Below are 14,057 nucleotides of genomic sequence, written 5' to 3' on the forward strand. Positions count from 1 at the left end.
TGCATTAACACAGAGAGCCCTGTTTAGTCCCGAATGAGCTTTAACATGTATGTAGATGGACAGGCTGTCACTCAAAGAGCTCCCGAAAGGGCTGGGAGTGGGTAATTACCATGCGTGTTCTGCATGTTACATTACATGTTGCTGTTGGCCATAAGAATCCTGCAGGAGATGATTTGACATCCGCCTGCCATCCACGCTCACACATATTTATTTTTAAATAACCATAATAAGTTAGGAGCATGTCAACCCGAAAGCAATGCTGATATTAAAAGTAGCTTTTTTTTAAGAATGGTCTCACACAAGGGGACATTCGCTAAACAAAATTTGGGTTGAAAGCACACAAAATGGATTATTGTTTGCTAAACAAAACTGCCTTACCATTATCCTATTTTCTCCTCCAGCTCATTGAGCGTTTGGCAGCATTAAAAAACGTAGGTGTATTTCCAGGTTCAAGCACCAGTTTTGCTCATTTGGACCTGGCCCTTAAAATAATGCGCCCTAATTGGTTGATTTATCTTCCATACTGAGGACCAGCTGTGGTCATGGCACAGCGTTCACGGACAGCGGAGAGGCAGACAGGTGGCAACGCCACAAAAACGAAAGACTCCAAAGCTGCATTCTGTTATGATTAAGCATAAAACACTTCATTCTTTGATGCAAAAGTACCACTTGCTCCACAAATTTGCATCACCCCATCCGCTTCTGAATTCATTAATTGAAAAAAAAAAAAGAAAAAAAGGCTCTTGAAGAACATGCAAATTTAATGAAGCTCCTCAGACGAGGGATTTGGGAGTTGTTTGGCAAATTACCTGCTTGTTAACACGGGGTCATTGAGAGTTATAGCCCAAAATACAGCCAGCGGAAGTGCAGCTATTACTCAGAATATGGCTTAAAGAGAAGAGCAGTTGACCTTGTTTACTGTTGGTGGGTGATCATTAGAAAGACAGCAGCTTTTTAGGATTGAGTCTACGAGGACAACCAAACAATAATTGGTGTAGATAAAAAATACTGACTTAAACCCACGGATTGATTTTTTAAAGGTATTTCAACAGGACTGGATATTATTTTAAACATTTCATTAATAAAATAATCAGTTCTTGCTATTAAACGTTTTTTTTTGCATGAAAAATATGACAAAAATCCTTGAATTTGCGAACAAGTCAATATTGTTTTTGTACATAAAAATTGAAATTAACATTGAAATCTCACATTGAAAATCTTATATCTTTTTTAATAAAAATAAAAAGAAAACACGTTTTATGTTACACAATAATAGGGAAGGCTATATCAGGAAAATTGTAATGAATGAGAGAAGAAATTGCTGTGTTCTGTGTATAACAAAAAGGATCAGCCCATCTGTTCATGTCTGCTAAAATTAAGAAAAATGTGGACAGTCTGACCAAAAAAAACAAAAAAAAACACTGCTTTCAAATGCTAGACCAAATCCATTTATTTTCTTCCACCTCTTGTCATCTTAAACTGTTGACCATGCTCCAGCAGGTGGGACAGTGACCTTCTGATAATGAGACTGTGTGATGTTTGTAATGCGGAGCCTATTTGACAGTATTGATCACAGCCCTGATGTGCACCACGCTTACATCAGTGCGTATATGAGTCCTCATGCACACATGGGGTTCAATGCATGATTGCAGGGGTCATGGTTCATCTCTGGGGAAATAAGGAAATATCAATAAGAGAGATCACCTCATGGTGAACAGCAACAAGAAAATAGGTTGAATTGTAAAGCCTTTCACCCATCTAACATAAACCTTCTAAAAATGAATCTTCTCTGTGCAGTCATCTTTATACATGAACCCCTGTTTTTCTGTGTAAAATGCCAATACATGATGACTCTGAACCAATAACTAATGATCCCAATGTCTTCAACTATCCCTACTTGGCTATGGCCCATAAGCCAGTGTGACACTTTAATAAACATGGTAGCTCATTAGCCAACGATTTTATGTTTAAACATACTTTATTCATTGACTTGAATACTAACAAAAATCAATGGAGCAGACTAATGCCAGGAGAAATCAGAAGATGGGTAAGATAGTCAGCTCTTAGCGTTGAGTCAATACTCTGACCTGTGATTAATACAACAAGCTGTCCATCATTTTGCCTGTGCTGCTGCTCTGAATTTTAAGAATCAGTTATCTGTTGTTTGCAAAAGTCAGAATCTTAAGCCTATTTTCTATTAATGTGCTGAATGTCAAGGGAAACATATTTTAAAAAAGAGGTCTCATGAACAATAGTTAAAACAAGATATTGTCCAGTATATCTCTAAATCTTTCTAAGAGTCAGAAAACATACCAAATTGACCTACAGACAAATTGTAAAAGACGCATTTAAAACAACCCAGATTATTATATATAGGATTCCATGTTGTAGCATGGGGTGGTAAAGAAAACAGGCACTAAAGCCTTGTCTCCACTGAATGGTAGGGTCCAGTACCTTGAGCGTTTTCATTGTAAAATGGGTCCATTAAATTGAGTTGTACCTCAATCGGTCTTAGGTCTATTGGAAATTGGTCTATTGAAAAGTGGGATGCAACGGTTGGGGCAGAGCCGCTGTAGCCACCCGTTCATTGGCAGAATGTGATGAAGACATTAGACAACGCTAATATACAATGACATGCTAGCGGTGTGCAGCACGCATGCGTCGTGAAAACAAACCGCTCAGTGGAAGCGAGGCTTACCTGAGTGGAAACGCTCGCCAGGAAAACTGGATCTTACCACTCTTAACCATACTGTACCGGATAGGACCGGTCAGTGGAAACAAGGCTTTAATCAATCAAAATTGCATCTGAATGTAAAGCAAATTTAAATGATAAAAAAAAGTGTATTTTTGTCAATGTCTGATTTGACAATATATTTCTTTTAAACATTTTGGCCTGTATCTAAAACTGAAAATATTTACATTCAAACCTTTCATCGTTGACAAAAAACTCTTGAAATTAAGTTGTTATTCACTTTTCGGCATATCCTATTAGGGGTCGCTACAGCCAATCAGCTATCACTAATTCTCAAAGGGGGTTTGGCAAAGAGTTTTATGATGGATGTCCTTCCTGACACAACCCTGTATTTTATCCAGACTGGCAACCAGTGCAGCCACCTTGTGGCTACATAGTTACGCAGCAGCGCAAAGGGTCTCCAAAATTCCTCTTTTTGGATTTACCAAACACCAAATCAGCACCAAACCAAACAAAAAGGCAGTTTAGTCTGAAATAAATCAATTATTATTATTGTATGCAATGACAAAGTCTGAAATAGTTCTGTATCTACTTACATAGTCATTTGATTGATTGCTACTTGAGGATTCATAATAACCTGAATCTATCTTGGAAAGATATAAATATCTGATTTTAAATTAGGAACCGGATAATGATAATACACGTGAAGTAAATGGTATGGTCGAGTCGGGTTGGATTATATAAGTTCACTTCCTCATACTCCCTTTCAGGCAATATCTTATTGTCTAGTCATCCTGTGTTTGAAATGTCTTTATGGATGAAAACTTCTAATGAATTTACTTTTTTTCTTTTGATTGCTTAAAAATAAACCATTTCTAATCTAGTTATAATAAGATTCCAAGTTCATTTAAATTAAAGTTGCAATCCAGAAGTTTCTTACCCTAGGATAATTTCCTTTTTTTTTTACCAAACCAGCTTTTATTGTTATCGCCAATATGCGTGTTCTGACCCCTTCATGGAACTCCTTTAAAACCTGTTTGGATGAAGACTTAAAGTTTTCAACTTGATAGCAGGTAAACTGACAACATGCCAAACACGCTGATGATTTATCATCATCATTTAAAATGGCAGTAATTGGCTTGCACTGATATTGTGCCAATATTATTGAGCATCCATGTAAATCATAATTTTTTTATTTGTAGCACTTTTTATATGATGTGTTCATCACAAAATGCTTCACAAGAAAACTAAACCATAAGGATCCATACTAAAAACATATACCTCTATTCAAAAAGATCACGTAATTTAATACTTTAATTTTCTATAAAAAACGGCTTTTACAACTTTCTGATACTGTGCCGTTTTAAATCTGGCGACCTGGCTTGGCAGAGACACATCATGACAAATGTCAGGTCTCTGCAGCGAGATCAGATCTTGATTCAGTGTGGTGTTAAAGTGCCGTGACTTCTGACCATGTCCATACGCTCTCCCCTCTCCGCCAGCGCCTCATCTACTCCCTTTCTCCAAGGCCTTCCCATCTCTTTGGGTGGCAATTTACAGCCCACCGGGGAATGAGTTTTTCTGGATGCTCACGTCACAGCACTTTATCACACTCTTGCTGGTGATGTGTTACCAGGGACACTCCTACAAGCCCGGCCATAAAACTTCGTTCTGGGCCCATATTAACGCAGCTCCAGTTGTCTGAAGGACAGAAAATGTCTGTGGCTTTAATTTAAACACACACCCTTAAAAAGAGTCCTTGTACCAATCAGCAAACAACAAGTTTTACAAGCCAAACAAATGTAAAATAAATATATTTTAAAATTAATTTAAAGCACTAATTGTAAAACTAGAATCAATTAATTAAATCAACTAAATAAAGAAGACTTAAAGGATATTGTGAGACAGAAATCTCCAATCAAGCTCCAACCGCACAGTGGTCAAGGCCTGTTGAATTCCTTTGCTGACCCCAGAAGAGGATGATGGAGATGGGAGCTGTAACAGCCACCAGTAAGGACGTTTGTATAGATGTCTGTATGTTTGTGTGTGAAGAGGAGTCTTAAGCCAGCTGGAGTACGACTGGCTGACTTTGATAAGGTCAGCCGCAGGGGCTCTCATTGTAATACCACTGTGGCCCCCCGCCAGCCGCACTGTCATCGGCGTTGGCACACGTCGGCCCTGTGCTTTACACTCGCAAGACAACACAACACATGCAAGCGCAGACGCAAAACACAATACGCGTAAGCAACACACGCACACACAACAGTAAATGTGTTTGCTGGCAGCCAAAAAAGCCAGTAAATCCGTTTGCCTCAGTGGATATTGTCTCAGATTCAGCAAAGTCCCCCCGCCGAATCTTTTTCTGTCAGTCAGTCTATAAAAGTCTATCGGATGGGCTTTTGTGTCTCTCCAGGAATTCATTATGGGATTTCTGTGAGTGCTGCCAAAATGTTCCGTTTAGTTCTGGTTTGTGGGAAACAATGGCGTAAAACTTCCAGCAACTTTTTACAAGAGGAAAACTCAACAAAATGAGCGAGAAATAGAAAATGTCATTTCTGTATTACAACCTTAAAATCCTTTCAAACTAATTTGGTAGCACTTCACACTACAAAGCAGGACAAATATAAGAATTGTGAAGTAAATAAAACCATAATAATTTGGTTAAACCTTATAATTACCAGAAAAATACAACAAGTAATAAAAGTAGGTTTTGTTTGTTTAAACCTTTCAATTATTAAGGTAAAATACTGTATTTTGTTTAGTAAGAAAAAGTAACAATTCGGTAAATCCACAGTCTTACCTTCTTATTGCTAAACAATATTTATTTTCCAAAATCAACCTAAATAATTTATGTTTTATGACAAAAGGGCTGGTCCTACACCAGAGCTCTGAGGAACACCACAGGGAAGTGGTTTGGTGGAATTAGATGATTGTAATGGCAAAATAACAGATATATTCACTCAAACTGCCCTTACACTTGCATGCAAAGGGATTTACTATGACAGTAATTCTTTGTATCAATGGGACTTCAACAGATCCCGCCAAAAGGAGCTGCAGGGATGAAGGGTGGAGCCTAAATCACACTACTCCTGATAAGGACTGCAGTTTGGCTTAAATTGTGTACCTAGCCATGTTTATAAACTGTAATATTTGGGTGTCAGAATCAAAATATTTGTATTGCAACTTTATTTTTTTTTAATGCAACAGAGGTACTTAACCCTTTAACACCGGAAATGTCGACACCTAAATAACAAATGCTCCTAGATATGACGTCAATTTTTGAACATTTATTTGATCAACGTAAATCGACTAAGAAAATAATGGCAAAAAGCGGCTTTTCTCCGCTGCGGAATCCACAAAAATTACACTCATTGAGTAAAAGGATAAAAAATTACCTTAGTAGAAAGAATTCAAACACTGGAGCTAAAACTGCAGTGTTAAAGGGGTAAATGCTGCACACTGCTTTTGCTTTGGTGGCATAGTTTAGTTTGAGTGACAGGAGATCAACAGATGACCTAACAACAGAATTGGTCTCACTTATGCAAGTAATCAAACATGTGAAATCTAAAAAACACATGATAACCTCTTAAAGCAGCTTCATGTTGAGGGAAAAGGATCATGCTAAATTAGGTGCAAAGAAAGGTGTCTTGCGTGTGTCACACCCGTCCTCAGGGATGGGTGGATCTGACCAACAGCTCGCACATTTTCCAGTGGAAGGGCGATGATTTATACGTGAGGATAGAGATATTTCTGTCAATCCTCAGCAGGCTCATCTCACACATTCACACCTGCCATGACAGCGGCCACACTCTGCTCTGACTATTAGAATTAAAACTGTTTTATTTGCTTACAGTAACTTTATTAGTCTCAAACAAAAAGCAAAAACAACAAACTTAGGCCAGCTATAGTGTAAAAACCATCAATAACTGTCTCTAGTTCAGCCCCCCCGCCCAGATGACCCTCTAACATCCCTGCTGTGGCTCAAAGAGGGAGCATGGCGCTCATGATGAACAACATGACCAGATAAGAGCGTGACATCTGTGCACGTGGGGGCTCAAATGGCAGCTGTGAAGGTCCCAGCTGGGCTTTCCCCGCCAGACATCTGGAGGCCCTCTGTCTTGTTCCGTCTTTGGCATTAACGCGTCTTTACGAGTCTTACACGCAAGGAACATAACTTACAGGAAATTGACACAGCCAGTTCCAGGCGGGGGGGCGATCCAGACAAAACTGAAGCTGGTGGAGGGCTGGTGGCTGACGTGAGAAGCCACAACGCTGCAGACAAACTGGGTTCCAGCAAACTGCCGATCCGGCATCACACCTGGAGGACAGAAGAAAGGACAAAAAGTGAACCAGGATAGTGACAACTAAACTTAGATCATTTCAATAAATTGAACAATTGATGTTAAATTTATTGAAATGTTGCTCTCTAATTTTCATTTGCTCATATTTTGAACTTTTGTGCATTCTTTTTCAGGATTTATTTAATCTGATATGATCCTGTTCTTATCTTCAGCTTTTCATTTTTTTCTCGACTCTATTATGCAGTTCTTACTAATGTGCATCTATGATTGCATCTGTGGAATGACATCATGACACACAATCTTTTCTTTATAGCACAGAGGGCAAGGGCAGGACTCCACCAGACTCATCAATCCCTCTGCAGACATTAAAAACACTTTTGAAATTTTTTTTTCTACTTTGTGGTCATAGACAAGTCCAAGCTGTGCATAACTGTAGAGATGTATCAGACTAAAGCATGTCAGAATATTGTGCTTGAAAGCACAACCACAGTTGCTGTTTGTTCTTGTGTTTGCACTAAAACCTGCAAACACAATTCCAATTATCCTCTTCCCTAATAAAATCTTCCCTCATTGATAATGCAATCAGCAGTGATTAATAACACCAAAGCTTTAATATCCCCCAAATCAATGTTCAAATCAATATGGAGGGATTTTACTGGAGTGTAAGTCTCAAGACTCATTTTTTCAGAAGAATAATTTTGTCCAATTTTTCACAATTTCATAAATCTGACCTCTCAGGATGTAACCATAAAGTAAACCCCCTCTACATTCTGCAATTGTGCCTGCATGCATTTAAATGTTTTTTGTTTACTTTTTTTGTTTCAATCATATGTTATAAAAAACAGAGAAAAAAAATCACATTTAAAGGTTCCTTTATTTATTTTACTTTTTTTTTATTCATGCTAGAATTATAGATTTTTTTTGTCCTGGATTCAAAGTGAAAAATCCCCAGTGCTAAAACATTTACAGCTTTTTATGCATGTGCAGTGTGGGGTCCTCATGTGTCAGATTTATGAGGTGTCAAGAAAGGCAGCCTTTAACTATGCTAACGAGGTCCTAGTGTGTAATAACACAGCACAGTGTAATCACCCTCTAATAGAGCGGCTGTTCCCCAGTCACCTTGCCTACAATCTCTCTACATTATGCGGGCTGCTATTATACACATTCATGGTGGCAGCGTTTTTAGGATCATGAAGTGTGCATTAGAGTGTTTCCCTTTTTTAAAAATATGCCAAACAGGCTAAATAACCTGACACACATAGGAAAAATAAAATAAAAGGAAGAAAAAAAATGTGAATTGAATTGCAGCAATAGACGTTGCCATAGTAACAGGTCAAGCATCAGCTTTCCCAAAAAAAAAGAATCCTGTAACAAATTAGTGAACTACCCCTCATTAGTGCTTAGGATATAAAGTTAGCAGCTGATTTAAAAATAAAATAAATTTCATATTACTGAAGATAAGTTGTCATTTAGTGAGAAATTTCTACACTGTTTATGATCACTGCGGAAGGAATATTTTTTTATTTTTTTTTTTTTACTCCATCTACCAAGACAGAATGGCATTTTTGGAACAAAAGGTTTGAATTTTTTGTATAAGAACAAAAGAATCTGAGATTGGCATAGTTGTAATAATACCTGCAGGTGCATAAAACTCAACCTGCTTCTTTTCACAGCAATAAAAAAAAAGCAAAAGAAAAAAGATGGAGACTATTTCAAGGTGACGGGATTTACTTGAAAAAAACTGAATTAAAAAAATTGATTGTTTCCCTAAAAAGAATGTCCTATATTCCTTAAAATGTAGAGAAAAAAAGGTTTCGGACGAACTGCAACAAGTGTTCATGTTCTCCCATTTTTTAGATGATCGACTCCTGTTGCAAAACCCATGGGCAAATATTGGAATAGTGAAAACGTGCACACAAAAACACATGTTTTCAAACATGAAACTCCAAAGAAAAATATGTAAATGTATAAATCAACTTAAAAAAAAAAAGAAAAAAAAGCGCCAAAGTTAGAGGCAAGCTGAGGGTATGGCTGAGGGGAAGCAGAGAGCAGTTGGGCTGGGGTGAAGATGAAAAGACGGTCTGATGCACTTCAGGACATAGCAGCTCTGGGACTCGACACTGTTCATAGAATTTCTATTCCCACTTGAAAAATACACTCAAATACACGCATAAAAAATGCAAATAACGATCCCTTATTCCTTTCATGTTGGAGTGTTGAGGGAGAAAAAGCGAGAGAAAAAAACTAGTTTTATTCAATGGGATCCAAATCCCAGATGTTCCAGTGAAGCAACAAGCTTTAGTGAACCTGGACAAAGCGAAAAGATTCCTGGTTTGTATCCAGGGAATGAGCAGAGAAATAGAAAGATAGTGTGAAATTAAAATATAGAGTATAACCTTTCTACATCCTTCAGCACTTGGGTCACGCAAAATGATTCTTCTCTTTGCTGAAGTTTATGTTTTTGTGTAAAATAGTGCCACATTTTGAGGTCATACATTATTTTTTCCATACAAATGAGACAGTTTGCACCTTCATTTGTTCCAGTCAACAGAATTTAACAGATTATGTGATAACAGGTACCTCACTGGAGCTGCATATTTCCAATAAATATCAACAGAAGCCAATTCTAATTCAATAAACAACCACAGGAGATCTGGCCACCATTAAATGCAAACACATGCATGTGCGCCGATGCAAACACATGCAGATCTTTCTCATGCAGATTGGGCACTTATGAGCTGTCAGCAGTGATTAATGACATGGAAAGATGACCTGCTAACTCCCACGGTATGACTGGACAAGGCTCGTTTCATAAATATGAACCACACACAAATCAGAACGCCCACACGCAAGCGACACCGAAATAGACAGGAAATAGGTGTGTTGTGGTTTGAAGGACCTGGTGTTGGCTGTAGGAACGTCACTCTGGCATGAACTGCCACTCGCTATTAAGGAAATTACATATTCAAAGAGATAAAATAAACATAAAATTGACCTTTTTTTGTTCATTTTGCCTTACCTTGTGATAGCAGATTAACAAAAAAAACTTTTATTGGTGGTGTTTACGTGACAAAAGCGTGTGCAAAGTTTTTCTTTCATTTTCAACATCTCTCTGTATCTTACTTACCAAAGCTAATGAGTTTTCCACCGCCAAGCTCAAAGCAAGTCAAATAAATGGAGTGAGAATTTCTCCCAATGCAGCAGATGGGCACTCGGTGGCACAGCCTGCCAGCAACCTAACACTACAGGACCGGCAGGAGCCGCTCTAGCTGGCATCACAGCTAATAGTTCGACTTTATTACAGTGGAGCTGGGATTCAAAATGCAGATTTTGAACTGATGTGCACATTTACCAAAACCCAAAGTCACTGTTTAGCATCTGGTCAGTCGCGGAAAGCCAAAGTATTTTGCATCTATTTCACAACTGTCCTTCAACTGCATCTGGCTTTGGAGGAATCGAACCATTTTCTGAACTGAGTTCATCATGCAGAGGGCCAGCCACTGGGAGGGTGCGGGAGGACATACCAGCTGCTGTCAGGCAGGCGGCGGGGAACTACGGTGGCCCTGAAGTGCAAATCGTACCAACAAATAACTCAACGCAAAAAAAGATGTTAAAGATCACGAGGATTAAAAAAGCAAAAAAAAAAAATTCATTGTAAAAATAAAAATAAATTCCATAAACCAAACCAGAATTCCAAATTAACTACACATTTAAGAGAACAAAAGTAGTTTCGAGAAAACATTGTCAAATGTTCTGCAATTCAAAACCAGAATCTTCACTTCAACATTTCACTGGATCTTCCACAACTTAATTCCAATGGACACTAAATTTTGAAGTGAGCGTCCATAAATGACATCATTGAGTCTATTCAAAAGAACACTTATTTTACATTCAACAGACAAATACAAGTGTTACCAATGAAGTGATGTGTCAAATGCCCCCTAATGCTGCATCATTTGTACTTTTATAACTGTAAGATTTTTTTTCTTTTCTGTTTCCTCTGTTTTTTCATGTATTGTATATTTAGTAAATCAAATCAAAATGTTACAAAATGAAACAAAATAAGAAAATGTGGGTGCTATGAGACATTGCTGATTGAATGATGACATTTGATTTTTTTTACGTTTAAGCTTTATCTTATTTTAGCATATTCACAATCCGCATACTAATAAAAGTTTTATGATTAGTATGGAGCATATTCGGCATCGCTTCATACAAATCACTTTTGGTCAAAATGATGGAGAAGCGTTGTTGCTCAATTAGCGATATCCCACAGTAGCAACCATTTCTGGTTTCAGTGAAAAATTAAAAAAGACATTCCAGAACACAAAAATAATTTCCAGAAACAAACATGAAATGTTAAAAAAATGAAGCAAAAGACGAAACTGGCTGGTCATTTTTGCAAAAACAACAAAGTAATTTACATACATATAAAAGATGTCTATCCATGTACCCTAACACACTATGCCAGTGTGCAAACACAAACTACACAAATGGAATTTATTTAATATTTGGTACTTTGGTAGATGTGATAAATAAAAAGCAAAAAATTATTACTTTCCCCCAAAAAGGAAAAGGAAAAAATAAATCACTGCATTTTTTCCCCAAGTGAACCTATGATTTGTATTGGTGGCCATACTTGAGTTTTTACAGAGAAATGTGTTTCATGCAAAAATGCAAATATGAATAACATTTCTGATGTGCATTAACAGTCCTAAACTCTGTTCAAGCTCATGAATTATCAAGAATAATATATATATATATATATATATTTTTTTTTTATATTAATGTCTTGCACCAAGCTTTCCGAAGAAGAAGTCCACTGTACTCTACCCTATATAATTTGCAACACAAGCCCATTAGAGGGTCATATTTCATCTGGGGATTCTTAATACCTGTCATAAACCTACTGGAGCATTAACATGTGTTATTAAAAGGCAGCAAATGTATGGGAATCTGTCACAAGCTAGAGTAATGCCCCTGCCAACATGTTTCAATAGAGGGCCACACAATGGTGACATAAATGATACATCACGACCGCAGTGACAGCCACAGCAAGGACCCCATACGCTTTGTGCGGCTGAAAGCGCCTCAGTTACGTTGCATTCACCCCCTTTTTCAGCGCCAACCTCAGTCGGTCAGCCGACAACAGCGGGGTTTCGCGTCACATGACGACTACGCTCTGATCTGCCATTGGCCGAGCGGGAGATCCACCTCAGCACCTGCCAATCACATCTCCATGGAGACGGGTTGGCATCGTTGCAGTGGTGGCAGGGGTCTGGCACAGTGATGCCAGGATAAAACTGTGGGTTAATATGGGGGCCTAAAGCTTCAAGTGGGAAGGAGCGTTATGAAGTCTGTGGGAAAGTGTTATGAAGCTTCACATGGATGGAGAGTTTCGGTGAAAGATTCTTGGTCATGTGAGTGATTTGTGTTTAGATGTCGTGGTTGAGTCGATCCATGTAGAAAGTTCATGTGTAAGCTAACAGTTTACACAATACCTTCAGTAAAATATACTGCAGATGATTCCTGTCAGAGACCTAAAATCTGAACAGAAGCTTATCTTCAAACACTTAACAGTTATGCCACAAAACTATTGTGCTTTTATTTAGATTTCAATGCAATTTGTCAACTATTACAACAAACAGGCTTTAAACACACACATAAGGTAGAAAAATAACACTTAGGGCTTGAACATTCATTACTAGACTGAGCTCCACATAAAAAGCCAGTGGGATTGCTGAAGCATTAAGAATTTGGCCCAAAGTTCATTATTGTCCTAAATGTTGATCACTCATGGTTCAAACCGTTTCAAAATAAAATGTTATACCAACTTCTCAGAGCGCTCTGCAGAATCATACTGAGGCACATGAGCCTCACTGAGATTAAACAAATTTGTTTTAAGATAAATTGTGTCCTGAGCCTCTTTGAATTAGAGGTGATCTAAAAAATATCTGATTGATGAAATAAAAATGCAACAATTGACTGTTTAGACTCAAGATGTCACTAGGGAAACATCTACCTCCTCTCCACAGGTCTTCACATAAATGTGCTTCTTTCAAAAGCTGCATAGTAATAGAGAGGTTTTTGTGGTTGTCATTTCTGAGCCACAAGACCAGATAAAGAGGGAAATTTTATGACTGAGCGAAGCTTTACAGTGCTGAAACCTTAAGCCTTACCCTGGCTCACATGGCTAGCGTTCCAGAACTGTCTTTACGTAACTTTAAAAGTGCGAGGGGAAATCCCACTGTAGATGATCACGTTCGACCTTTGTGAGCTGGCCTCTGCGTCGCCTCAAATCCATTTTGTTTGGTTCAAAATTTTGGCCGGACAGCGGACGTACTTATTCCCTGAATAGCACCTATGCGCTCCATGTACAGACCATAGGATTTTGAGGGTTAAAAAAATAAAAAATTCTCTTCGACATGCCTGTAATTTTTTACGGAGACAATTAACAGTATTTTATGTTTAAGAATACATGAAATCTGTTAACCTATTTTGTATTAGCTGGGCCTTTAAATTTTTCATCTTTAAAATTAAAAAAGTGTACACGATGTTTTATACAAGTGAATGTACTTTTATTTAATTATATATCTTTAATTATAAAACCAACAAACTTTTGAAAATTTGTAAATACTGAAAAAAGAGGTACAAGCAGAACAAAAATACCCAGTTGAAACAAAATGTCATAAATGTCACAAATGTCATAATTTTAAAAAATGTAGTTCTGAATCAAATAAGCGATTTCAGTTTTGGACTCATCTGTGTGGCTAAGTGGGATTTCTGCTCTTTTATAAAGATCTGTCATCTATTTCAGAAAGAGAACAGACTTAAAGGCTAAAGTAGTAAATGAGGAGGATTTTCCTTGAACCCGTTGGTCCTGATCTGAGTATTTCTATGATGGATTGAGCAAGAGTTTGAACGGAATAGTAACAGAGCTGTGGTGGTTTGACGCCTGTAGAGAACAGAAGAATGACAACCAGCTTTGTGCCCCCAGCTTCTCACAAAGGGTGGCAAAGTCACCAAACTCCTCTTCACCATCTATTGGTCCTTGAGCAACAGCT

At 37.9% G+C, this 14,057-nt stretch overlaps 1 protein-coding gene across 2 annotated transcripts in view; it reads right to left on the reverse strand.

The window, feature by feature from the left end:
* Positions 1 to 14,057, reverse strand: part of reln (reelin) — a 100,887-nt gene that overhangs the window by 53,653 nt on the left and 33,177 nt on the right. For both annotated transcript variants that reach the window (XM_024281165.2, XM_024281164.2), the window contains exon 3: positions 6,872 to 7,010. In XM_024281165.2, coding sequence (XP_024136933.1) covers positions 6,872 to 7,010 — 139 coding nt within the window. The remainder of the gene's footprint in view (positions 1 to 6,871; positions 7,011 to 14,057) is intronic.

The sequence above is a fragment of the Oryzias melastigma genome, linkage group LG6 (genome assembly GCF_002922805.2).
Source record: "Oryzias melastigma strain HK-1 linkage group LG6, ASM292280v2, whole genome shotgun sequence".
In the NCBI taxonomy this organism is placed as follows: Eukaryota; Metazoa; Chordata; class Actinopteri; order Beloniformes; family Adrianichthyidae; genus Oryzias; species Oryzias melastigma.